The sequence below is a fragment of the Vanellus vanellus genome, assembly GCF_965231255.1.
Source record: "Vanellus vanellus genome assembly, chromosome: 2".
NCBI classification, from domain to species: domain Eukaryota; kingdom Metazoa; phylum Chordata; class Aves; order Charadriiformes; family Charadriidae; genus Vanellus; species Vanellus vanellus.
In genome coordinates this window covers 27,952,729-27,980,229 of record NC_138906.1, presented here as the reverse complement: position 1 = coordinate 27,980,229, position 27,501 = coordinate 27,952,729, and the positions used below count along the sequence as shown (strand labels likewise).

The 27,501-nt window shown below is 36.1% G+C and overlaps 1 protein-coding gene across 1 annotated transcript; it reads right to left on the bottom strand.

The window, feature by feature from the left end:
- Positions 1 to 1,566: 1,566 nt before the first annotated feature.
- CASD1 (CAS1 domain containing 1) lies at positions 1,567 to 25,702 on the bottom strand. The gene is made up of 16 exons (XM_082479195.1): positions 25,626 to 25,702; positions 24,049 to 24,093; positions 22,039 to 22,101; positions 20,616 to 20,660; positions 17,404 to 17,527; positions 15,431 to 15,645; positions 14,016 to 14,441; positions 13,497 to 13,586; positions 12,798 to 12,917; positions 10,524 to 10,680; positions 8,890 to 8,969; positions 7,961 to 8,062; positions 6,480 to 6,620; positions 5,858 to 5,935; positions 4,802 to 4,894; positions 1,567 to 3,731 (listed from the first exon to the last, which is right to left on the bottom strand). The coding sequence occupies exons 3-16, from the start codon at positions 22,066 to 22,068 to the stop codon at positions 3,465 to 3,467; spliced, it is 1,968 nt and encodes a 655-aa protein (XP_082335321.1). The 5' UTR covers positions 22,069 to 22,101; positions 24,049 to 24,093; positions 25,626 to 25,702; the 3' UTR covers positions 1,567 to 3,464.
- Positions 25,703 to 27,501: the final 1,799 nt, after the last annotated feature.

Sequence of the window (27,501 nt, the reverse complement as noted above, 5' to 3'; positions counted from 1 at the left end):
ACCCCTCCTTTTTTCCAGCAGCTTGGATGGTTATCGGTGCAAAGTGAATCAGAAAACCGCACACTGAGGTTTGTAGTAAATTAAAAATTTACATCTTTTATCCAAGCGGTGAAAAAATTTGAGTACAGTCAGCATTTGGTTTCTACTACTATTTTCAAATGTATGAGCTGTCAGTGCTTTGAAACAGAAATGAATGGAATGGATTTTAAATAATTATTTTTAATGCAATGTAAGACTAAACTTTGTAAATAGCCTTGGTTTTGGATCATAACAATTTCTGCTAACTTGAGGATGACATGACAATCAACTAGCTACCGGTTGAGCCGCTCCCATCTTATTTGTATTAATGTGTAACAGTGCAAATAAATATACTTAAGGGAATTTCATAAACTGTTATATACATGCATAAAGAATCAGTTTGTACTAGTGGGTGCTTCACTTAGTCTGAAAATAATCTAATGATGTAGGTGTGTGTCTTGGGTATTAAGCACACCTGAACTATTTTATCATTGAAAGCTTCATTTATTTGAGGTAAGTTTAATAACAAAATATTTATTTTTACTTATTAAAGCAATTGTTAGGGAAGCATAGATTTATAAAGCTGGCTGAAGACATGCAATGGCTAAAGAGTAAAAGTGACCATAGTTAAAACTGTAAATTCACACCCTCTTTTAACAATGTACGATGAGAGGATGAACTGATACTGTATTGATTAAGTGACGGTTGCAACCCAATTAAGTAGGAAGCACTACTGATGTCTTTGTAAATATATGAAATGTAAAATCTAATAAATAGGAAAACATTAAGTAGTGATGCTGGTGCCTGGTTATTTTACATAGTGAGGTCTGAACAACCTCGTGTTACGGTTGTTAATGTTATGGGCAGCAATGCTGAATGGTGTCTAAGAATGAAAGTGGAACTGATTGTGCGGGGTTTCTGTTTAGCTGGGGGAGATGCCGCAATAGGTGTAGTGACTGGAAAGGATGGAGAGATCAGGTGCCCACGTTAGATGTCTCCCCTGTTATACAAGGAGCTTTGGGGACAGGAACTACCCCTCTGAATCCTTTGATTAAGGAGCCCCTCCTTCTCTTTAGCGTGGGACTTAAGTACCTAAATTAAAAGCTAAATTGCTTAACCCAAACAAATCTTAAGGATGGGTTTCTTCATGTTTCTTCAAAGTCAGTTCCTCTATTTTCATGCACAGCGCTGCCACAGCATTTCTAGCTTATAAACAGCGGGAAAAAGTACCCGCCACCTCCGCTGTGGAGTTCTGCTGAAGTCCCCCGACCTCCAGGGGTGGTTTTGGCTGTAATTTCATCTGCCCTGGGACAGTGCGATTTACTGCAGAAGAATCTTTCTTCCTGCACTGCATCTGAAATAATTTGTGATACAAGTGAACTAATTAAGCCCTTAATTTGAAGTACCAGTATTCAGAATATCACTTTGGAGAAACTCTGCAATACTAATCTGTGATTTAAGGTGGGTACAGTAGTGAACTGGAGCCCAGCTAGAGCCAAGCAAGAAGTTTTTACTTAATTGATGCTGCTCCCATTACAAAAATAAGCATCCACAGCACGTTTATTTAATGTTTAAATTACATCATATTTTTACATAACCTGAAAAGAAAATATATTTATCCCACATACAGCAATAGTAAACAAGTGCATTATTTCAAACATTAAAAATAAATCTTTTAACCAAGTCTGTACAACAGATAAATAAAATTATATCTACAATACTTAAGTTGTGAAGAACAAAACAAAAATTACCCCTCAAACTCACAGTTCCCCATTGCTCCTAATACTGGCATAGATGAAGGTTATGCGTCCCATCCCCCGCTCCAGCATTCACCTATACCGTTTCTTCCATTCAGACGTACAGATGAAGGAGGTTTCATAAATTCTTTTCATAAATTTTTTTTGCACTCATTGGTGGCTGCAAGTTTGAATTCAATTTTTAAACTGGTATAAGGTGAAAAACTGTACATATGGTACAAATTAGGATTCATATTGTTTATAATCGTACATAATTGCACATATGCTTGGAAAACAATATTGTGCTCATCTTTTTGACTGCTAACAAGTAATCAGTAGAAGAATAAAATGAAAAGGCAACTAGAGGTCAAACTATCACTTGAACCAAAACTACAAACAGCGAAGAAATGACCGTAACTTCGCTGAATAAAAGGAATGTAAATTACAGCTTGTCACTGCCACACTGAAGGTCTATTTCTTTTGATTTTACTTTCTATGCTAAAGGAAAGAGTTACTAAGAAAGATGGGCACTGCTAGAAAGGATGGGAAAAAAGGTTCCTCCAAACAGCTCCAATCTCATTTCATTTGTAATTCTGAGACTCCACCATTTGCACGTAGCCAGACTGACCACTCAATCCCTCCTCCTCCTGATATCAACCAGTTGGACTTACATCCTTGACTCGCATCCTTTTACATGAAAATATTATTACAGGATAGAATATGGCACCAGTTCCCTAATGACACCTCATTCAAGGTCACCTACAAATTCAGACAGAGGTTCGAAGATCACCGTTCCCCTGTTCTCCCATTTCCTTAAGATCTGATGGAGTGGATACGATGGGATTTCATCTGACTGGAAAAGGCTGGAGGTCTTCCAGAAGTTCTCCGTCTTGAACTGAGTCTCTGAAAATTATTCATTGTTGTTCACTGGGATTTCACTGAGAAGTGTACATAGTTAAATGAATTAGTGAAAAACTTATGAAAAAAAAAAACAATTTTAGGGAAAAAGAATTCTTTATAAAAAATTTCACCTCAGAATTCACCATATTTGCTGAAAACATCTTAAATTTCTAAAAAAAAAGCCCTAAAATATTATGTAAACTTGTATATAATCTTAAATCACTGAATTGGTGATGATTTTATTTCCACGTATAAAGGGTTTCATATAACATATACTATATCCACCCCAAATACTCATTTCTAAACAAAAAATTACCATTTTGTTCAGAAAAATAGCCTGGTTTACCAGTAACTTCATGTTTCACATCAGCTAAAGGTGACCATTAACAAGGGACCACAAGTTTGCTCTTTTTTGTTCCTTGATGAGAACGATGACAGCACGTGTTACGTATAGGCAGTACTCGAGTAACAGCCACTCTTTGTTCGGCTGACCCAAGGTAAAGTGAATTCCGTGATACGCACATGATATTGCTAAACCATTTAACTTCACTTCTTTGTGTCACGTTTAAACACATATGTAAACAGAAACATATCCAGTAGAAAAGACTCATTTTCACATGCAATTCTGTACAGTGCATTCTTGTTTCTCAGATTATTTGAGAAGGCTATTTCCACACAAAATATGTACATTTGTACTATATACATTTTCCACACACTTAATTTAAATGTCTTCTTGTACCTCCAGTTGAGAATTTTTGTTCAGGCAGACACAAAGTAAACCTGAAGAAAGTTTCCAAGAATCTTTTCAAGTTAATGCCTTGACTGATCTTGCATTGCTGAGAAGAAGAGGAGTCCAGAAAAAAATCCAGCTACGCATAGCAACCTTTTCAGCAGAGTTGAGTTATCTTTAGGAACCACAATCTGTGCTAGATCATTAGTGATCTGAGAAATTTCATGTGCCACACACACAAATATAAAAGTGCTGACGAGAACATTAAACATCGGATATCCAGGAATGAGCACCAAGATCCCCTTTGTGTCTGCTGCCAGCCAAATATGGTATTGGCAAATGAAAAGCTAAAAGAAAAAAAGAGTGTGTTTAATAATGCTTACGTATAAATATAATTACTTAAATAAAAACATGTAATTATTATTATTGCATCAACTGACACACTGTGCTTCTGCTCAAGTCAGATATTTATGATTAATTAACAAACTTTGAGAAGCTGTTTTCCACGTCTTTGCTCTGAGACAAAACTATTAGTCTGTTAGAGTACACAGTAAAATGGGTTTGCTTAGACCTTAACCAACTATGGCAGAAAGGAGCATCGTTTACATCATGTCAGAACAGATGAGGAATACACCTCCACTCAGTTTCTGTATCTCTGGTGAGGGTTTGAACTAACATGCCTGCAAATAAACGATAATGCTTCGACTGCTAATGAATGGAAAGATACCTGGAGTTGATCAGCACCTTAAAAGTTCAACAGGAATCAGAACAGTGAAAATGTGATCCTTTAAAAACAATTCAAAATCATGTATTACATCATTGTAATACAATGAGTTTCTCCTGTAAGTTCCTTTCCCTTTTTAAAATCTATTTTAGTAATACAATAAAATTAAACATTTAATATTACTAAACAGCAAGTAAAATGGAAAGCAAGATAATTCCTACTGTTCAAAATATATGCTCAATGGAACAAGGTAACATTTGCACTAAGAAGGGTTTTTTTTATAAAGTTACATTTGTTTATTAATGCAGGAAAGCGTTCTAGGGCAAAGACATTTATAAGTGTACTTATACCAGTAAGTGTAATTCATGCTGATTCTTCAACTGGCTTAAATTTTTATTCCAACTGCATTCACACCACAGCTTACTCCAGCCTTAAATCCCCACTCTCACAACCCTAAACTTCCCCCCCAAAACAGCGTAAGAAGTAAGTTTGGTACTGGGAGGCTGCTATTTCAGCTATGATTTTTAAGTGTAGATGGAAGCTACAATGCTAGAAGAGGTCAAACACAACAGTATGGTATTAAGTAATCCAATAAATGTTTTCACTATTTATGTGTTATACTACAATTTAGATAATCAAGCCATCTTGCGTTTCTAAGTTTCAATTCACTGTACTTCAGATCATTCTGCTTACCTCTAGAGAAATTTTGCCAAACCAGGCAAAAAACGAGCTATACACAGATCGGACATAACCAGGAATATTCCTGATGAGTATGAAAGCTAAAATCTTAAAAAAAAAAAAGTAAACCAACAGTGACTGTGAATGACAAACAGATAACACACACAAAAAAGGTTTTCATTTTCATTGTCTAAATAGAAGTGCATCATGCATTTTCTTTAAAAATCGAATAAATATATAAACCAAATTAAAATCCACGCAGTTTATACTGAACAATGTAGGTCTTGAAATTGCAAATTTCTTACACACATTCTTATAGCAGAGCAAGTCACATTTACATCTTCAGTAGAATCGTAGCCTTGATGTTGATAGATATTACTATACACTTATGAGGCACGGTCACAAAACATCTTTATACCATGCCAGCCTAAAATGAAGGTGGCCACAAATCTGAGCTAACCCTCAATTTTTAAAGAGAAGGCATGAAGATGGAAAAATTAATATTAAAAAGTTAAATCACACGTGCTGCCCCTCAAGGGAGCAGGACAGACCATTAAAAAAACAAAAGCGAGAGGGAACATAATCAGACAGCTGCAATAGAGTGGAGCAGGGCATACAGTAAGAGGAAAATCTAATTTTAAGCAAACCACATGCATGTCCCTGCGGCCCACTTCTTCTCTGCCTAAAAGCGACTACAGGGTCCCATAGGTTGCTTCCTGCACTAACACCTCCCAAACACTCGTGCTTCCCTACAGCTTTCTTCTTTTCCACTGCTATGCAATTTGTCAAAAGTTGGATTTGGACTTAAACAGTGTATATAGAAACCTACACTAAGGACATCGAGGTTAATCAAAAGCATAATCACGGTATGTGATTTCAGTGCTTAGAGGCAATGAAAAACAGTAAGCAATGTAGTTAAACCCTTTTTCACTTTCAGACATGAGAATGAAGCTCAATATCTGACATTCCATGCTAAAGCAAAAATATCTTTGAAAAGAATTTTTAAAACAGGCCAAATAAGAACAGACTACATTCTATCACTGTAAGGAAAAGGACTATAATTATAATTACCTGCACCACAGAAACAGAAGGATGTAGTTCATTGCACTCTGTCTTGTTTTTACAGCTACTAGCCCAAATAGAGTAGGTCTGAAAGATATAAAAATCAGTCTGTGTAGCAATTATATGTAACATTTAAAAATGAAACAAGAGGTAAGCTGTTTTGAAGTGCTTCATCGGTAGTTGGTTCACTAAGATGTGGGACAGTGAGAGGAAAAAAACCTGCATTGTGCTTAGTTTTGTGTTTCTCTCAGATTCTTCTTTGCCACTGATGAATACCGTGCTTATTCATATCCTATGATACAGCCATACTGTTGACAATTTTTTCATCATAAATAGACAAGCGATCAAGAGTGGAGATAAGAGCTGCGTTATCTACCATATTTTTATGATCCAATTTTCTTGTAACCTTTGCAATGAACTGGAAGAGTGATGATGTTTTCATCTACAGTTGACTGAAGGGAAAAATATTTTAGTGAGGAGACAGGTAGGGCTGTGCACGAAAACACAGCTGAAATATCTCCAGATCAAGATTTGCTTTTTTAAATCAATATATTTTTTGAAAAAGAACTTCAGAGAACATATTCTTTAGAGATTTACAAACCTGATTATACTAGTTATACTAGGTACGTACCAAAAAGGATACAATTGAAATAAATAATAAAACATTTGAAACTCTGTTGGAGAAAAGAGGATCTCCCTTTCCTTCTGATATCATTTGACGTTTCTGCAATGCCAGATAAATAAAAGCAAACAGCATCCCATGAAAAACCACCTGTAAAAGACAAACAGAATGCAATGAATATTTCATGGCTTTTACAGGTACTTCAGGTACAAACTCTTAACAGAAACGTTACAGGATAAACTATTCATAATACCAAAGCTTAGGTGTCAAAAGGTCCTTTCCCAGATTTACTGAAGCAAACAAAAACAGGCTTTCTACACTAGGTTGTCATAAGCTGCATTTTTAAATCAACTCGGAAACTACAAATAAAGTACTCTTCTTAATGCTTCACAGAGCATTAAAGACACGACAATGAAATTTTAAGAAGCTTTCAAGTACCTACTATCCCCTCTGCAATCTGCGCCAGCATTGAAAAGGGCTTTCTCTGGTGAAAAAACATGAGTCTCTGGCCTTCTCCCAAGTTGGCAGGTGAAAACATTCAAGAAGTACTACAAGTGCTTCCCTCTCTCACACATACAATTCTTCAACAGAGTAATTTATGATCTGATGCCAAGTTCTCATTAGCTAGCAACACGATGCTGTTTCAGGCCCATGTGGTGCCTGTCTTCTATATTTATTTTGGGACTTCCTCTTTAGCAAAATCACAGCATACACGCTGTTCACAGGCAACCAAGCTCCAAGTCTGAAATGTCGCAACGCAGTGTGCACTGCCGATGGGAACAGCCCAGGACGCAGCAACTGTCTGCTCTGCAAATTTCAGTTACTGAAGACTGCCAGAGGTAGAAGTGTGCAAGTGATCCCATTAAGGATAAGTTTAGCAAATAAATGCTCCCACCTTAGGAACTCACCTTACCAAGAAAGCAAAAAAAAAAAAGAACCCAGCGTCTCCCTGTTCTATTCCCCCACGCTGTAAGGTCAGTAACTGGAAAGAAAGCACTTTGCCAGTGGAAAACCATTTAAAAATATGTGCAAGAATAGTCTGGTTTTGGCATCGAGACCCTGATTTTAACAGTGTTTTAAATGTTATCTTGAAAGAAATATATGCCTAATTGATACAACTTTCAAAAAATATTATCAAGAAAGCCACCACAATAATTTTCCTTGTATTTCAATAGCCTGAAGTGCTACAGGTGTTAGGTTTTGCAGTAAAATTTTTGGGAAAAGACAAATCTAGGTCACTTTATGATGGTTTTTTTTTTTAAAGTAAACTAAGCAGGACCTAGCAGCAAATAAATCAACATCTATCTTTTAAGCAAGGCTTTGACAGACATTTGCAGAAGTAAGATGGATGCAGCTTAGTCTTCTATTAAACAATCCACTGGGACAAACTCCTGCTTTCTCTGGAGGAAAGGAAAACAGCCCTCCCTCCCCCACCCCAAATTAAAAATACACTTAAAAGACCAGTATAAATTTATTCAAATGTTACATACATAGCGATCCAACTTCCACCTAAACCACCATTCATAGACATTCCCATTCAGTTCAAAACACTTGGACAGTGGCCAAAAAGAAAATATCTTCTCAAACGCGCCCTGTAAAAAATAAACATGGCAAAACCATTAACACTGATGTCAACCTTATTTACTAAATTTAAATCAATATGCTGCCTTTTAATATTATCACATCCCTATTTCACTAGCTATGTGGCATTCCAAAAATAATAGGTTTTGTTAGAAAGCACTCCCCCCAACAAAATTAAAAAAAACCACACCACCCAGAAATACTTCTTCAGATGAGAGAGGGTTTCAGTTTTGCTTCCCATAAAGGTATTGGCACGCCTTCCGTTTTGTACTGCAGGCTTAAAGGGAGAGATCCACTGACGTGTTGGGGTGACAAATGCATACTCTACAGAAGGCTACAGTTCAACAGGCTTAAAACCAATGAGGGATTAAAACCACACTACTTCCCCTGCAAAATCCTAGAGTGACAAACTCTGCCCTTATTTCTGTCAACTATGCTCACAGCATGCACTAATTTAGCACGAGAACCAGTCTTTTGAAAAGGTATCAAAGCCAACACCAGGTCTCTAAGAGACACAGATCTTCATATCACCATATGTAGCACCATATGCTAGCAAAACCCAGTAACTTCAAGCACGTCTAAAAAACCCACCCTCAAAACCAAGCGTAGACCTTTGTATTTATTACATTTGTAGTAGCATACTGAAAACTTGTCAAGCGTTACAGATGAGTAAGATACACAATTGTGTTTTTTCCAGCATCCACACCAATTCAAATATGAAAAGAAACAGAAAGATTCCTTTTTTTTTTCTTTTCTATTTACGATACCGGAACAAAAAGTAGAGATAGGTGATATACTCTTAGGTCCTTAAGGATAAAAACAGTCAAAATTTACAAACCTGAGAATATGACAGAAAATATATACATGTCAGTAAGCAAATCAGTTTCAGCAGCAAACCAAAGTGCCATAAGCAGTTCCCTGAGGAAGAAATAAATTAATCAGTATACAGTCATTAATTTTTCAATAGCAAAACCCAGGACACATTAAATAATAATTGCCAATTATTTAGTGTAGCTACGCTTAGTAATAGATACATTCATAAATAAGTGTTCGAATATTACCAGCAATATTTTATCACTATCCACATTTACATACTAAATTTTACTTGAAGCAATTAAAATAAGCAATTAACAAGCTATTAATCCCAAATTAAGCCTCATGTCTAAAACAGGGACAACATACATACAGAAATAAGATAATTTAGGTGTTCCAACAGAAACACTGTTTTAAAGCCTCTGCCTTCCCAAACACTGCACAGGCAGTCCTTATTCTAGGGTGACTGTAGATAAATAAATAAAACAAAATGCACAACAGCTTTTGGCATGTGAAATAAGTACAGCATATACTAGTAAACTTTGAGATATCATTAACACTCCAAAGCTCAACTGCAGGTCATTATGGACAAGTATCTTGTTAAGACAAGCCTGAGAAATTGCTCCTCAAAGCTGTTGACTGATACTAAGCTCTACCCAAGCCTCAACGTTGCAACAGAGATCATTTCCCTCTCTCACCATATAAATTTGCAGCTGTAATCAGGGATGTAAACAAGTGAAAGTTGTCACTGAAAGAGTTTCTAGTTTCACAGTACACTATTGTGCCGAAGTACACAACAGTCATTTCTCTGTATCTGGAACAGAAGTGCCTTAGTAAGAAAAAAAAAAATAATACTGGAGCTATTTGCCTTCGAGATATCTTGTAAAACTACTCTCTAATTATATTTTTGCAGCATCTCTTCCCAGCAGCCATTTGGTAAATTTCATTGTCATATCTGCAGATTATAAAATTTGGATATTACTCCATCAATAGGGAAGGAGGATCTAAGACTCTTAAGGTTTTAGTTCTAATTTAGGTGAATTAAATAATAAGCATTTACCACATGATAACTGCTCTTCAATGAACCGCAGTACCTAAAATGAACTGGAATTTCACTTAAATTTTTATTTAAAATACCTGTATCACAAGACATACTTCTGATAATTCACTTAATCTAAGATACTAAAATAACAAACCCCAAGATCCTATTTCGCAGGATATGGCAGAATTAGTGCTCAAGATGGATGAGACACGTTGGCAATGCAGAATGGGAAAGTCTAAACACTCACTGTTCATGCCATACCCATTAGTACACTACAGCAACAACCTCAGTCAGCATACATAGCGCAACCTATATTCTTAGTTTGCATTCAGTAATATTACAGCTCTTGATAAAACACATTTCTGATGGTCGAAACCTATTAAAAAGTATTCTAATATTACTGTAACCAGAGACAAACTTTAGTTATCAGCTGTTACATTTTTCAACTGACATACAATTCATCTACGACAAACCACACTTCTGTGAACAGCTGTTTAACGTATTTTGACTATGTTAAAAGGAGAATGAGATGTACTAACAATACGGTTTTCTGTATGGTTATCATTTGTAGTAACATGCAAATGATTTATAGCAGAAGGGGAAAAAAAAAATCTTACCATTTGCTTTCTTCTGGACTATCTGAGGCCATATAGCTAAGGTGGCATAAATGATCATAAACCAGACTGTGACTAATGGCACAAAGTAGTAGAACTGGTACGGTCGGTCCATCACTATGCACAGTACCACGACCAAGAAATTGAGACGAAATAAAACCTGGAAGGAGTCAGAGGAGAGAAGAAAGAGGATACATTAACTGGGAGGCAAAGCTAAGAGAGATGGGAGACATGTTTCTTTAGCACTATATGAAAATACCTACACATTTTACATCTCACGTGCTGATTATATGTCAGTTGAAACACGGGAAAAGTATCTCAGGGAACATCAATAATGCAATACAAGACTGCAGGCAGATTATGTAGTACTGGACCTGTCCTACGCTGGCCTATTTAGGTAGAGATAGAAAATAGGGTAAAAAAGAACTGACTCCAGGCTAGGGATTGAGTATTCCAGTTACTGGATGCTGTTAATGCCTCTCTGCTTTCACTCCCATTGCACCTGGGCTAGCTCAGTTAAAGCCAGGGTAATGTCATCACCAGTGCTGCAGGATGACCTGAGTTACATGAGATTATAAAATCTCAACTGCAATTAAAGATTTATTTTTATTTTTTAAACTGCTACAGAAAACACTGCAAAACCTGGGAGGGAAACCACAAAAGTAGGTATGTTCTCCAGTACTGTTATGGTGTGAAAATTCATTTTTTTTATTATCAAATGTAGGCTCCAAAACACTGTCCTTGGAAATGAAAACAACCCATTGAATCTATATAGCTGACTGGAAAGTATTTGTTTTCTCCCTATTTTGAGCTGAAAACTCATACCCATAACTGAAAGAGCTTTTGGACCAAGAAAAACACCAGTTCTTAAATAAGATTAAAAAAACACCCAAAACAACCAAAACCCCCCTGCACATTCGTTTTTCAAAGGAAGCAGATACCTCTGATACATTTGTGAAATTTTCATCTGTTTCTAAAGAAAGTGGTGGGGTATTTCTGACCATACTCTAGATATCAAATGGTTAATTATAGTTACACAGAACTTACTTTCTCAGCAAAAAAACCCAATCCAACAAATTCTCAGTTGAGAATGAAATAATGTACAATATTTGGCAATACTTGCTATGTCTTGAAAGAGGTAACCAATACTACAGTGATGCCTCTTGTTCATGTATTAGTAATATACTTCACTGCAAAACAGTTGGATACTTAATAAAATAGCACTGTGAAGAGTTTCTTTAATGATCCAAAAGATCACTCATCTGAAGGAAAGAAAGCTACCACAAGTGCTTTGGGACACTATTAATGTCCCCATCTAACCAATAAAGTTTTTCATTTCACCTACAAGTGAGGAAAAAATCCAAAATGCATACAAAAATTAAAAGCTTTCAAAATTTAAGCAAGTGAAAATTATTTCAGTTAAAATCAGAAACAAGACAACATTTGTTCCATCTATATAAAGACTTGTCGTGCCGGGAGCAAACAAACCAATGTGCTGAATAACTTGCTGAGTAATTACCTTTATTCACAGAAGATGACAAAAAAAGAAATTCTGTACACAACTACCTCTTGGATTCACCAAACGTTTATCTACTTGTATAAAGAAAACTCTAATAGAAACATACCTATAACTAAAAAAACCCAAACACACAGGAAAATATCAACATGGAGCAGACTGATGTTTTAAGAACAAGGTAAGAGAAGCAAAATGAAGTATTTCCAATGGCTACTTTGGGAAAACTTTTTTTTTTTTTTTTGCCAACACGGGAGAGCAGATGAGAACATTCACACCACCAATCTATTTTCAAAAGTAACTGGAGAAAGGTTGTTCTAGAAGGTGATTCAGAACATCACAGCTCTCCACCTCTTACTCACCAGTGACTACAGAATAAATCTAGGAAATAAATTTGTCGATGATATCCCTTTTTACTGCCAGCCAGCCCGCCTGGATCATTCCGTGTATATTGCTATATATTGTAAATTGCTACTGCGATGAAGACTCCATTGCTGTATTTTGGAAAATGTTTGTCTTGGTATTTTAAAGTCTACATACTTACATTTTTTACATGGCAAGTATCTTTTATATGCTATAGGTTTGTATTAGATAAACACTACTGATTAAACAGGTCAGATTACACAGATAAAACAGCCATCTTTAATATGCAAATTTTGGTTAAGTAATCTCGTATCACATTGTTTACAGAGTATGGTTGCATCTTGGCTGTTTCGTTATCTGAACAATTTTTTTAATAAAAACCACTAAGTAGGTAATCTTACCTGACATACTCTGTATACACCAAAGTCCCCTTTTATCCAAAAATATGAGAAGTGTCCATAACCTGTTTGGAACAGATATGCAGCAACCAGAACTCGAATGTGCATGTACACAGGCAAAAACTGTTGAGAAAAATAAAGTACGTTTTATAAATGACCACGAAAATGCTTTTGATTTTGCTTTCTCCCCCCCAATTTTATGCTTTTTCTGCATTGCAGTAAATCAGGTTTAACTAAGAAAAGAAACATTATGCTGCATTTCCCTGTTTCTTCCTAAGCTCTTTTGTTGCCCTAACCTCTCTGATGTTAAAATGAGTTTCTGCTATTTATTGCTCTACATTTTCCATATTCCGTAACCACTTAAGAGAGAGTTAAGAAATGATCTTCGAAAGCTTACCTTCAGCAGTTTTAAGTTCTGAACATAAAAATGAAGAGTTGCTAGCAATTAAAAAGCAACTAATGTAATATTCTACATAGAGGAAACAAGTATATTTTTTCATTGGCTAAATAACACATGAAATGCTCTTGTCAGAGAAATCTACACTTAAATAGAAAAACTAATTCAGCTAATAGCATTTTTAAAACTACAGGAACAATAGCGTGAGTTATTAATCCTATTCAACTATAATACGCATTTGTACTATCTTTCTTTTCACAAACTGCACTCCCACTGAAAAAAAATATGAAATTCAAATCACTTACAGTGCTTGCTCCAGAGATATGATAAATCAAAATAACAAGTTGCATCCAGCCCTTCCATTCATCAGTCTGTTCTCTATTTAACACTTTAGTCTAATGCAAAACAAAACAAGAGTGTTGCTATTCCAAAAAGTACAACGAACATCTATAAAATGAGGAGAAAAAGTTCAAAACAATAAACCAATTTATGGGTAAATAGGTCTCATTTGTAAAAGACTTCTGTCTAGCGGACACAGGTCTACCAGATTTTAACATGCTCTACACTCTCTTGTATCTGAGCTATGCTCACTTCAAATTTGACTGAGTGACAATGGCTAAAAGCACTTATACCCATTTGCTTTCAAAAAGGTTTTGCATCTAATTCCACACAAACATTCTATTGATTGTGAGTGCATTTTTTTACAAACAAGTTATACCAACTTTGAAAATTTAACTTTCAATATTTAGCAATATTTAGCAATTAGTTATTTATACTCAAACTGGGAAACAATGTTATAAGTAGGATGTCAATATGATCATTACCTCTTTGGTATTTTCGGTATAAAATACCCCCAAAACCAAGATATAGACGATTGGTATGAAGAAAGACGAATGTGTATAAAATTTATTTTCCTTCATGAAAAGATTTGCTCTGTCACATAGATAAAAATAGGTCATGATTAGACCGAGTTTGCAGAAGGAGTGTAAGAGCATCTCTAAAGTAGAAACATTAGGAGTGCTGATGGCAGGTTTCTTCTCCTCTCCACTTTCCAAATCAGTACATGATTTGCTCTTCCGAAAATTATTCCGATGAATTACATTGATAATTAAATATCCAATAATGGACAACGTAAAGAAACAGAAAGCTAACTTCTGTATCAGAGTGAGAGGAGGCTGAGGCTGGCAGCAGGAGCCATCAATGGGCTTCATTATCTTATTGCAGTAGACATTCATAAGAATCATCGCATTCTGTCAACGAAATAGGCAGGTTTGTCAATTAATTTCTTAATAAAAAAGTTAACATTTTCATCCTAAAAAATTTTCTTCTAGATCATGCACTGACATAAAACATAGGCAATTCTCCCTTATCATTAGACAGATAAAATTTCACAGTACCCCCATATACCTAGTTGCATTCAACACTACAGTCAAAACATCTCTTCCAAACAGGAAACCCTTGAGCTCCGTAAGGCAAGCAAAAAGAGCTAAGCCTAATCCCTACAGCAGAAGGGTTCTCTCTACTGGCTATAAAAGGAGCTATAAAGAGCTAAATGGACTACAAATGAAAAACAGCTCACAAACTTGGGTCCTAAGGGGGCACGGTAATTGAAGTCTCAAACATGGCAATGAGACTGAAACCTGTTGTGCGATGACATTTAGTTCCCCCAGTACTGAAAGCAACTGAAACCTGCAAAGGAGTGGAACTAAAAGTGACACGGCAGGAGAGCTCAGTCACAAGAAGAGCAGACTGACAAAGCTCACAGGGGCTCACTACATGCATATATAGGTAGGTTAAAGATAAAATAAGAAATGCAGTCAGCGGCACTCCATGCGACCAGGAGAGTGTATATTGTGTGTTTTCTTATCCTTTTCATACTCCTTACTAGCAAAATTATATAGGCATATATGAGAAAATTTAAGACTTACTTCTTAGCACTGCTTTACAAATCATTATCACACTAACTCATTCATGCAGATGAAGGCACAAAGTTTGGACACAGGATATAAAAGATCTAGCGGATTAACAGCTATTTTAAAATAGCTACGCATTAGTATGTTTTTTAAACTTCCTATATAACTGAGTGCCTTCCCATTGACTAAGATCTCCTGAACAAGATTTCCTGGAGAATGTGCAGGTCCTCATTACGCTCATATTGTCTGCATTTTCAGAACATTCACTTAAATTCTTGGTTTACTATTATTACTTTCTAATGTTGACCAGTGATAAAAATACTTACTGTATCTCTGCTCGATTCAGGGAGATGCAGCCCATCTGCAGACTTCATGATAGTTTCTTGTGCTATCAATTTTGATACACTGAACACTTTAACTTTAGCTTTGGAATTTCGGGAGCTGCTGTTCAGAATACGAACAGCTGCTTCGTTATAGGCATCTATTTTCTCATTAGTGATCATTTTCCGACTATCACTCAGCATATCTTCATAAACTGGGTCTGAATTTGAAAGGACAAAGAAGGGGCACATTAATCTTCTACTTGACAAATACTTAGCTCAAGTTACACTGGCTATTTTCATTTAGTTAGTCACAATTGTTTAATGGTACAGAATAAACGTACAATGAAGAATGAGTGACTGTTACAGTAACTACAGTAGTAGTGAGAGTTGCTTATGATGAAGTGTTCTTATCGCCATTCCCTAGTCATGCATATGTACTTATAGATTAGAAAGCTTTAGCCAGACATGAATGCCTGTTTAATTTCCCCAAACCCATGGAGAGAGTATAATGCTGGAGTGCAGAGTTGCTTATGCCTTCTCTCAGTAATGGAATCCCCCACGAAAAGATTCCAAAGCCAAGAGGACAGAAGACAGGCAGCAGAATAGACACGTGGGAAAAAAAATAATTCTCTCAAACCCTCTAGTTACTGCAGAAGAAACCAGCTTCTCATTTCTCTAAGTCATAGTCTGTAAGTATATTCCACTTGCTCCTGTTGATTCCAGTTTAACTGGTGGCAGAATTTCAGTTTTTTCAGAAGAATGGAACACCACTTAATTGCCTGCAGGCTTCAGAAATTATGTAGAGCTTAACACAAAGCTATATGGGGTTCTAGATCAAGAGGTCAACTAGAGATCAACTAGAGATCAGTAAGTTGCTATGAAAAGCTACTGATGTTCGTAACTCTGGTGATACACACTCTACAAGCTGTAAATTGATTTACTTCAGCTACCTCAATGTCTACTTTTGGATAATCAATGCCTAGAACTCTGTATACAGACTGCTTTTCCTCTTATTTATTCCACTATAGAGCTCAGAGATTACTTAAATGGACTGGATCTTTATCAACACAACATTGGGCCGTATCTGACAGCTAACTGCTTCTATTATAGATAAACGTGGTTTTGAAAGGAACGTGGGAAGAGTAACCTGTTGATCCAGGTTAACCTCTAGAACCCTCTGTGATAGGAACTTGGATGTGACTGTAAGGGTACAGCTGCGTATATTCTATCAGGGCTCAAATTCTGCCTATGTTTCTAACTGAGGTGATGATAATCTAAAATGCTGTGTTCTACAGCAGATAAAGCAGGATAAAACATTCTACCTATGAGCTAAACCATTCTACCTATGATCTCATTGTTCAGTGTCAGAGACATAGCTTAGTTTTACTGAAGAAAAGTAAAAGAATATAAGCTTGGTACCATAATAAAAATACCACAGATTCATTTTGAACCATAATTTCTGGCTCCTAATCTTAGCTCATCAGCGCTTAGTGTACTGAAGCAAGTTTCATGCTAGAGACTTAAATTCTCTAGAGTATGTCTATTCGTTCTAGACACACACAGAGGATGCACTTCTTGAAACTCTCCTATTATTTATGTAATCTGAAAATTTAACTGAACACAAACACAGGAATACAGCTGTTTTATGCACTTGTGTTCTTGACTCCCAGGAGGCGCATCTGGAGCACAGCCCAGGGAGAACAGACCTGGTACGTTGAGTCTGACAGTAAGCTAATGAAGAATTAGGAGTTCTGAAGGCAAAAGATTTTCCTGAGCGAGCTTTAAAATCTCCATCACTAGTAACACCTAGCTAGGTACCAGCTAGTTAAGGCTGCAAGGAAGGCCAGACTGGAATTCAACCAACACCCTTTGCACTCTGCAAGTATGCAGCACAGACTAAGTTTTCCATATCGTACAAGATAACAATTCAACAGGCAGTGGCAGTACAAATTGTTACCTACTGTTCATTACTTTACCTTGTAAGACCCAGTAAACATCACTACTTTTTGCTAATTTTTCCAAAAGAGGTGCAATTGAAGTGATATTGATTTTATATTGTGTGAGGGCTTCGTTGCTGCCATTGTGAATCTTGATAGACCACTGGAGAAATAAAGAAAGAGTTTCAGAACCTGTTTGTCTGAGGACCCTTAATTAACTGATTCCATTGCCCTGTTAGTAGCTATTTTTCATTATTTCTATAAAGCTAGATTATTTCTTTAGTCTTCGCTTTTGAAGCGCTAAAAAACTTCTTTTGGACCAAGCAGCTATGTAGACAGATAATTACATTTAATCATACCATTTAAATGTGGAGTACATAATACTCAACGAATATTTAATTTTTCATAAATTGAATGATGCTAGGTGTTTTAATTAAAAGCCCCTCGACTTGAACAATGACGAAATAGCAAAGCCAGTCACATTATACAAAAATCACGGCCAATTCGGTCGATTTTACTCTAGGAAAACTGACTGCAGCAAGCGATGCATGCAAGCAAAACCTGACGGTAGTATCGAGCCAATTATTTCCATCTGTTTTGCAGATATCCACAAAGAAAAAAGAAAAAAAAAAAAAAAGAACCATTTTAATTCCTGATTTAATCTTCTATATAAAATGATTGGTAGAATGCTATAGCCACCCAAAAATTTCTCCTAACTTCTGAATCTCCCACACTGTAGGAAATTTTTTTTTAAGTATTACTGCATCTATACCAATTCAGTCAAAATCTGTAAAAAAATAAATTAGCCTATTATTGAATATATAAAAAAAATACTTCATGAAACCAAATAACATGCAGAGGCTCTGAGAACTCACTCTGGAAAAAAAAAAGTTTCTCCCAGTAGCTAAATCTTTACTTGTGAAATACCTACAGTATTTAAACAGTTATTTTAAGAAACATAATCTATTCAATAGGAAGTCAGGAACTACGAAGCAGAGCACTGCAGTGACATTCTCAGAGCATCTCCTTTTCCCAGAATATCCAAGCAACTTGAGTTTTGTACTAACTGGAGATCGTGCTTCTATTTATAAACTGTTACACAGTCGCTATCTTAAGACAGAAATGTCCAGACCAAAGTATCATGACCAAACCAAGAGCTAAGATAAAGATACAGGTCAGTTTCAAAATGCTGACAAGTCCAAGGCACACACCAGCTTAATCCAGTAGCACGTTACTACATTAGTGCTAGCCATGATAATGCTGCTGATGTAGCAGATTTTTGAAGCACTTTATTTTTCGGCAAGTCCCTTGAAATAGAGGATGTTTATCTTTGGCTAACTCTAGACACCATTATTAATGTTTTGTGTAAATATATTGGTGTTATAAAGAGCTGAGTATCACATTTTTGGTTCCTATCTCCTGCTATCCACAAAGGACAACAAACTATGGCTAATGTATATGAGTAAAAGGAATTATTTAGCTAAAAGTCCTGTAGTTTTGTAACCTGACCTTCTGCATGCCAGAACACTATCCATATATATTGGCATTTTCTGTGTGAAATTCAATGACTCATGCTAGTAAAATATGCTAGATTCTCAGGCTAAGCAGAGATATTCTAGGCATACTAAGATTCCTAAAGCTCAAATATTTATGTGGATCCTACAGAGGAAGACAATTTGGGGGGTCACCTGTACAGAAAAAGAGAATATCTGATCCCTCAAAAAAATGTGTGGAGGTCTGCATATACCTTCCCCTAAAACTGGGGGAATTCACTCTAGATTGGCATGCCCAGGAGCTTCCAGATTGGCAGAATGCCTGACCTGTCTCTAAATCAAACTGTTTTCAAAGGATTTCTTTAAAATGGAACACATTTCCCCCCGCCTCTACATCTGAGCTAGTATGAATTCCTTTCAAATTCCAGTTCCAAAATATTTGGAAGAAAGGCACATTGAATGTGGAATTAATGAGATGAGCAGTTGTTTGACACTTGACTCCCAGTATCAGCCAACTACTGGAACAGACTACTACGGGGGAGCTGTTGAATTCCATTCCTGAAGTTTTAAAGAATTTGGTTGACTTGTGTCAAGTGGGATACAGGTGTAACTGGTCCTGCCTTGTGGCAAACTGATGGGTTAGGAGACCTCTTCAGGTCCTTGTCAGCCCTGTTTTCTGTGATGCTCTGTTCATAGCAGTGGTGCAAACTCCCAGCAGAACAAGAATCAGGAAGTGCGATCTCTTTGGTTGTTGAATTATTATTCTTAAATTCAGGTTTTTAACCATATAAGTCTAAAAGAAATATATGTGCTCAAAAAGAGTGTTCCAGACTGGGCCGTTGTCCTGGTTTCAGCTGGGAAAGTTAATTTCTTTCTAGTGATTGCTGTGAAAGTAATGTCAATAAATAATACCGACTGTTTTTAGTTGTTGCTAAGTGATGTTTACACTATTCAAGGACTTTTTCAGCTTCCCATAGAAGCAGAGGCAGAACAATGGAATGGCCAATGAAATATTCCACACCATAGGCCTCATGCTCAGTATATAAAGGGGGATTCCACAATCACTGCTCCCAATGGTGCCAGTTCACAGGGTGGCGAAAGTGACTTGTGTCATATTGTTATTATTATTATTTTTCCTTTTCTGTTACTGTTTCTATTAAACTGTCTTTGTTTCAACCCACCAGTTGTTTTTTTCTCCCTTTCCCCTCCTTTTCCCCTCCCCTCTTCCCCCCAACCCTTCCTGGGGAGCGGGAGGGGGGGAAATAGGGCAGGGGAGGTTGGCAAGTGGCTGTGTGGTGCTAGTTGCCAGCTGGGGTTAAACCACAACAGCCAAGCTCAAAAGCAGTATTTTGTGACTGAAAAGTTCATTAAAAATGCATCTCAGTTTGTATGCAAGAACTTTTATTTAACTTTTGTAATGAATAATCTGCTTTTAACAAAGAAGCTACTTTATTTATTAGCTAGGTTCAAGCTAATCAATGCTTATCAAGCAGCAAAAAAAAGCAAGTACTGTACATTGCATATATAAATGCAATGCCAAAAAGCAAGTACTGTACATTGCATATATAAATATAATAAGCTATAATAAAATATATCTGATATTTTATACTACTTGTTATAACAGAAAAATCAGTGACAGTATATTTTTTTATTATAAATTTGGTTTAATAGCTTTATCATGTAACCAACTTGAGAGCATAAAGTTATTCTACTAGAACTTTCTTCTTTACTAAAATATCCTATACAGGTATAACTTACCGTGGCAGCTCCTGCTACAATTATATGAGGTTTTGCCACAGAACTCTAAGACACAAAGTAAAAAGAAATTAGTTTAAAATATTCACAAATTATACTTATTATATTAAGTAGGTTAATTAAGACATATTCTAATTAACTATGACTCAACTTGTTCATCAGTTACTGGTTACAAAAGAATAGATTGCAGATATATTACAGAGAACATCCATTTGTGATACATCAAAATTTTCACATAACAGAATCTGCAAAAGTGCAAAGCATCAATAAGCACTTACAATCATCAATTTAGCAGAGCAAGTTCTCTTTAAAAGCTATCTAAACATCTCCTCTTAAGGTCAAATAAACTGTAGATCATACTATTGAGCTACGTTTTCTCTCAGTATCTCTCAGCTTCTCAAATATCTGTTTGAGCTGTTCTACTGAATGAAGTGACTATAAACCCACTGCAAAACCAGAACAAGGACAACAGACAGTTGTTGCCCTTGATGCCCTGAAAGTTATGTCTAGGACAAGGAACAGAATCTGTACTCAAACAGAAGAGTACAAGGAAACAAATTGTGCTGATCACCTCAGTATGAGCAAGGGTTCAGCAGCTCTCAAATTTTTGTAGTAATCACAGAAAAAGAAAAATGAATGATAACTTCAGCTATCTTGATGGGAGGTATTGTGCAAGAATGAAAAGTAGAGTAGCAAAAGGATCACCAGGAGCCACTGCTAAATAACTCCAGGCTTTTTAAAGGTCAACAAAGGGAGAAACAAGAAAAATTTAGTTTCCAATCTGTAAACATATTACTTGATATCAGAATTACATACATAATTTCATGCTGAATAACACGACAACCTACAGCATAACTGAAACATAAAATAATTAGTAGGTAATTTGAGGGAAATATTAAAAAACAAAAATAAATCAAGGCATTCTTGACTCTCCAAATTGCCTTTCTCTTTCAGTTTGGAACTCAAATTAACATGAATATAAAATCACAGAATCATAGAATATCTCAAGTTGGAAGGGATCCATAAGCATCAAAAATGTTTGGTCACATAGAAGCAGAGCCATCGCAGACACAGAGGAAGAGAAACTCAAATCAGAGTAAAATCCTTTCAGCCCTTAATAGGATGAATCAACATGCTCCCAGGAAATAGGGTTTTTCTGGTTTGGTTTGCGTTTTATTTTTGGCCCAAGTGAAGCCATCCTTGTGAGACCAGGAGATGCACAGAAACATATACACCAGTAAACACTCCCCTTTCACTATTTTGATGTCAAATTTCAGATCTCTGGTACATAACTGACTGAATCTATGCGCTATGCTACAGTTCCTGGACTCCTAGAAATTATAGTTTTGCGTATTAAAAAAAGAAAAGTAGTAGTTCTCAGTCAGTTTCTGTATTTTCCTAAAATAAACATTTTTTTAAGACAAACCTCAGTCCAAGATTTGATACGTTGCCTCATAGAGCCATTAACTTCTGGATACCACAGGAAATCCTGTAAAAGAAATGCAGGTTTACTCTGTAGGCTTAAAGACAAGCAGTCAACTAATAACAAAAAAATAAAAAACCGGAACTAATTGCCATCAATCCAACTGTGAAGGAAAAACACTTGGCCCAATGTGAGATTTCCTTTATAGTTAGCTTGAAAAGCCTTACATCTCAGTCTACCATGGAAAACAGAAAGAAAAAAAAGCTCACATCTTTAACTTACTTAGTTATTACAACTTGCTTTTTGCTCATTTTACCAAAGCTTTTACCAACAGTTTTGTTTTTTTTTCTTCCAGAACTTTACATAATGTGATTGACAGCTTGAAATCACAATTTTCAAACAAAAATAAATCCTAACATTTTACATTACCACTTCATAAATTATTAGCTGTTTAAATCTAATAGTGCATTACCTACTGACATTTTTTCACATGGCAGGAGTAGCGCCCAACCTTCATCTAAAAAGACAGACTAGTCTTTGGCTAGTGCTATTACGTGTCCCAGGTAAAGCCGAGACTACCTAACATCTAGTTATTCCACAAGCGCAGAACTATCAAAAGGACTAAAAATACCCATTAAAGGGACATAGCAGGGACTACCTATGCAGAAATTATTGTGAGGAAACTTTATAATGCAGAATGCAGAAACACTACCAGCAGAGGGGAAACCTCTGTTTTCCACCTGCACAAACCTAAAGATTTTGGTAGTTCATTTAAGTACCGCCAATCCACTACTTGGCAGGAATCTGTGAGCCATCTGCAGTGGCTGAAGGACACAAGGATCACTATAATGACTAGAAAGGGCAAAATTAAACTCTCCACTTGTTCTCAGTGATTTTCTCTTTTGTTGGTCAAATACTTCCCATATTTACATTACTGGGTGACAGCCATTCTGCACGTGAAAATTCAGCTACCATGCCAATGATGTCAACAACAATATGGCATCAAAACAAGGAAGCAGCAGACTAGGAATATATTCTTAACTACCCAGACATTTCCCAAAAGCCCAAACCTGCCATCTCCAATCTTGGTGGTTAGGCACCTACCAAGGCTTAAGGAGCTTTGAAGTTGCAGTTGTGTGTCAGGACACCCCAACACAGATCACATTGCTTTGTCCCCTTTGTCCTACCTTGTGTTCTGCCCCCTCTTTTCCTGCATTCACATAACCATATGATGAGCCACATCAGACCTGACCAAAACCAAACCCTGCAAGGTAAGATTTTGGCTGAATTGACTCCTAAACCAGCCCACCCCACACCTGTACCGGGGCTAGTTACAGCACAAACAGAGAAACATACTGTGAAGGGCAACAGAGTAGGACAGCATAGGCTTAAATTGCCACAGCTTAACTTGCTCACACCTTAAAATGTTATTCTGCATCCTAAATCTTAACAATGTACACAAACAAGTACTGAAAACTCACTTGCAGGCAACTCAGCAAATACACTGCTTCTCTGGTTTTCATGAACAGAGAATTGAGTTGTCTCCAGGGAGTAAACAAATACATGAATAGCAGAATCCCAGTGCTGCTGTCAGCTGTCATGGGAAGCAAAGCAAGCTATTGAGGACACCATTCCAATTGCCAGGGCAGAGGAGAACAAAGTCCTTCATAAAACCAAACCCCGAGTACTTTGTTTGTTTTCTTTTTTTAAATATCCACATTGTAATCAACATTGTGGTTATTTCCCCATGCAAAAACAATGGAAGGAAAACTTGCTGGGATATCATAGAGCTCTCGATGGCAATTATGACAATTACCACTCCAAGTTAGCCCCAGATACGAATTCTTACAGCATTGGAATAGCAAACTTCCTGGCAAAAACTATTTTTGGGAAGGCCAAATTATAAGATTTGACAAAAAGAAAAATCCAACTCTGACTGCAATTTGGATTACATTGTAGGAATAATAATATGCATTATTATGGCTCGGAATTTAATGCTAGATAAAAACTTACCACTTTAATTGAAGCAGATTTATCTTCAAAGGGAATATTTCCATGCTGTCAAAAGACCCAAAATAATAAAACCAAAGTAAGATAAACTTCCAGAGAGAAAAAAAATGTTTACATTCATATGTTAATTTTCTCTCACCCAAAGGTTTACCTTCAGTAGAAAGGATTTTTCTTGTATAAACTTGTCAGTATACTCATGCAAAATGTTTATGTTACCTTCTTGATAAAACAAGCTACTTGCATAAAGGGTTATTTTTCCTGGAAGAAATCTATCTAACAAAGTCTGAAAAGCTTTCTGTTCACCCTGTTACAAAAGTATAATTTTTTTTCCTAAATTTAGCCTCCCAAAATGAGAAAAAGTTTTTTTTTTCTTTTCTTACACTTCCTTTCCCCTAGCTTTCCTTTTCATCTGCCCATTTTCTTTGCAGAAAACAACCAAAACAGTTTTAATTAAAGAATTAACAAAAAAAAACTTCAGGCAGAAATAAAGTCTGGAATGCATCATTAAATTTGCTGAGTGAGACTCTAAGAAATCAGAAAGGAAGCAGTCAGATACTGCATACACAATCCTCTTTTAAATATTAGTAAATATAATATTAGTTTCAATCCTGGTCCAAAAGAACAAGCGTATTTCTCTTCCACAAACTGAGATTGTGATTTCATAAATACTTGACAAAAGATATCTCTCAACTTAAAAATCAATTATAGCACTCTATCATCTCACCATCACTGTTGGGCAGCAACTGTGACCTAACCAACAGACCAGGAAAAACAGAGTTATTTGATCAATCAAACATCTTATTTTGACAAGTGAAAGTGACTGCATGCTGCCTGCTGAAAAAGCTGCCAGCTTGCACTTTTGAATGACACTAAATAATTGACAAACCCGATCTACAGTTGAAAGTGAAATGTCTTTTCCCTCACATATGTACATACATCCATACACCTAGAAGCACGATATAGCAAAAGAAATGAATATTCTGTTCAAAAAATGACCCAGCTAAACCCTTTCTTACTGTTTTCACCCAGCAAGGTGCAGCTCACATTCTTCACCTTATAAAATTAAAACAGCTCTTCAGCAGCAATCAAAAGGAAGGTAAGACCAGAGGCTATTTTTAGTTTCAGCCTCAAGTTAGACCTGGAAATCTGTCATTGCCCCAAGGATTTTTACGAGCAGATTAGATCAGCAATTTAGCTGACATTTAAAATGACAAATTATAAGCCATAAATTACTACTATTTAAAAACACACAAAGAAGCAATCATTTTCTCATCAAGAAGCCAAATATGAAGCATAAGTTGCTATGGGACAAGTCAGCTTCATTAATTTATTCCCAGACTGCTGCAAGCTTTTTCTCAAGCTTCCTAGTTCACTTCTCAGACTCCCAATCATCTCATTAGCACCCAAACAATTATCTTGGTCTTAAATTGTTCTTCTCCAAAAGACCTTTCTGTGGTTCTTCCTCCTGATGGGTAGGCCAGCAAACGGTGTAATTCCTTGCTTTTTTGAAGTTCAGAGAAGAGTTATGAGGCAAATTAGGAAGAAAGAAACAAAAACACCATCAAAATAAAGTATCTCACCTTATTTCCTTCTTCTTTGACTTGAGGATTTATGAGTTTTATAAATGAATAGAACAGCTGTCGGATTCTAGAATCTCCTATAAACACAATATGTTTGCCTATGAGGCAATTTTTTGCTTCACTGTAATAAAACAAAACAGCAACATTCACATTACAGGAAATGTATATTTTTAGAAAAAAGTCTTTAGAAAATCTACACAGCAATCTAGATAATTCTAAGCATTATATCCAGCTCTAAGGAAAGGTAAATATTTTTTTAAACATGCTGAATTAATAAAAAGTTTTGTGTAATTTTCATAGAAATGAAAATGAACTCTCCTGCTAATGTGATTAGGCGAACAACGAAGAAGGCTTTCCTATTCTGCTACAAACAAAGTAGTTTCAAAATGGTAATATACAGCATAATTCAAAAAATAAAGTTCTCTTACTAGTAAGTGAAAAAAAGTGGTTGGTAATTTTATTTGGGATTTTTTACTTGCGATTCTACATATAAGGTCAGCATTTTCCCACTCAGCAATCTGAGAGCGACATGAAGCTATGCAGTCTCTTGCATGATCTTGTGGCTCTCCATAACACATATCAGTACCACTACTACCAAAATTTATTTGTATTTTTATATATAAATACAACTATGGTAAACACTGTAGACACATAGACAATATGCAAGGAAAAGACTTCATTCTGAAAAATATTGCGTATTTTTGAAACCCTAGAGAATCAGCTATAAAGTGAAAAACAGATGACGCTGCAATTACTACAGCTGCAGTCAAACAACAATTACTCTTCTTTCCAGGCAGATGAACAGAAGATATGAGTTTCCTTACCTGTTTTTATACTTATGCATCATACAACTGTGGGGCTGCCATACTTTTTCTCCAAGAAATCTTCCACTGGACAGAAGATACTCACATGTGTCATCACCTTTAAAATGTTATATTAAGATTAGAATTCAGACACATGAAAGTTAAAACATAGCCTCGTTGCTGTTAAAAAGAAGTAATTTGACAATATTTGAAACATAGCAATTGATGCAATCAAGAGCAGTAAAAAAAATTAACTTTTGGTAAAAACAACTTGCACAAGTTTCTGCAAATTGCCTTCTCACTTATTATACCACACTCCTCTGTAAATCACTCGTCTATCCACAAAATGTTAGCGATCCCATTTCTGCTGTCAGAAAGATGTTGTGACCTAGAATGGCTTTTCCACAAAAAGATGCCAATCCACTCTGCTATCTACTATCCAGAATACACTAATATGAAATTAAAGAATTACACAACTGTACAATATAATAATATTCCACACAGAATAATTATACACAGCATCTTGTACAGAACATGAATCTCAACATGAGATTTGCAATAAAGTCTCTTACGTCTCTCTGCTTTAGACATAGGGGTCACCTTAGAACAGGTGAAATTACATGCTGGGTTAATATGCAAAACAAAAAACATTTACACCAGAATTTGCTGATCATTCTGAACTGCAGCTATCTTTTTCCAGTCAAGAAGTTTTACACCAATTAAGATTAATCTCTTTACAGGTGGTGATGTTTCAGGTCACTTTAAGTTCATGTAAATAAAATACCTCAGTTATGAAATCAGTGAGGTTTATCTTCCAGCAAATTCCATGTCAGCTTCTGCTGCCTTATAACTGAACACAACTGAATATTGTTTACTGCAAGAGAAGTTGCCCTCCAACATTTTTGTCATACTTAGCATTTCAGAGCACTGACAAACAGGGAAACTGGTGGTGAATGAAATGGCAAGCACTTGTACTAGCTTGTGCAGAAACAATATACCACAATCCATACTATACGCTTTCTGTGAAACCTTGACTTCATTGAACTCAATGAGAACTCTTTCACTCCACCAAA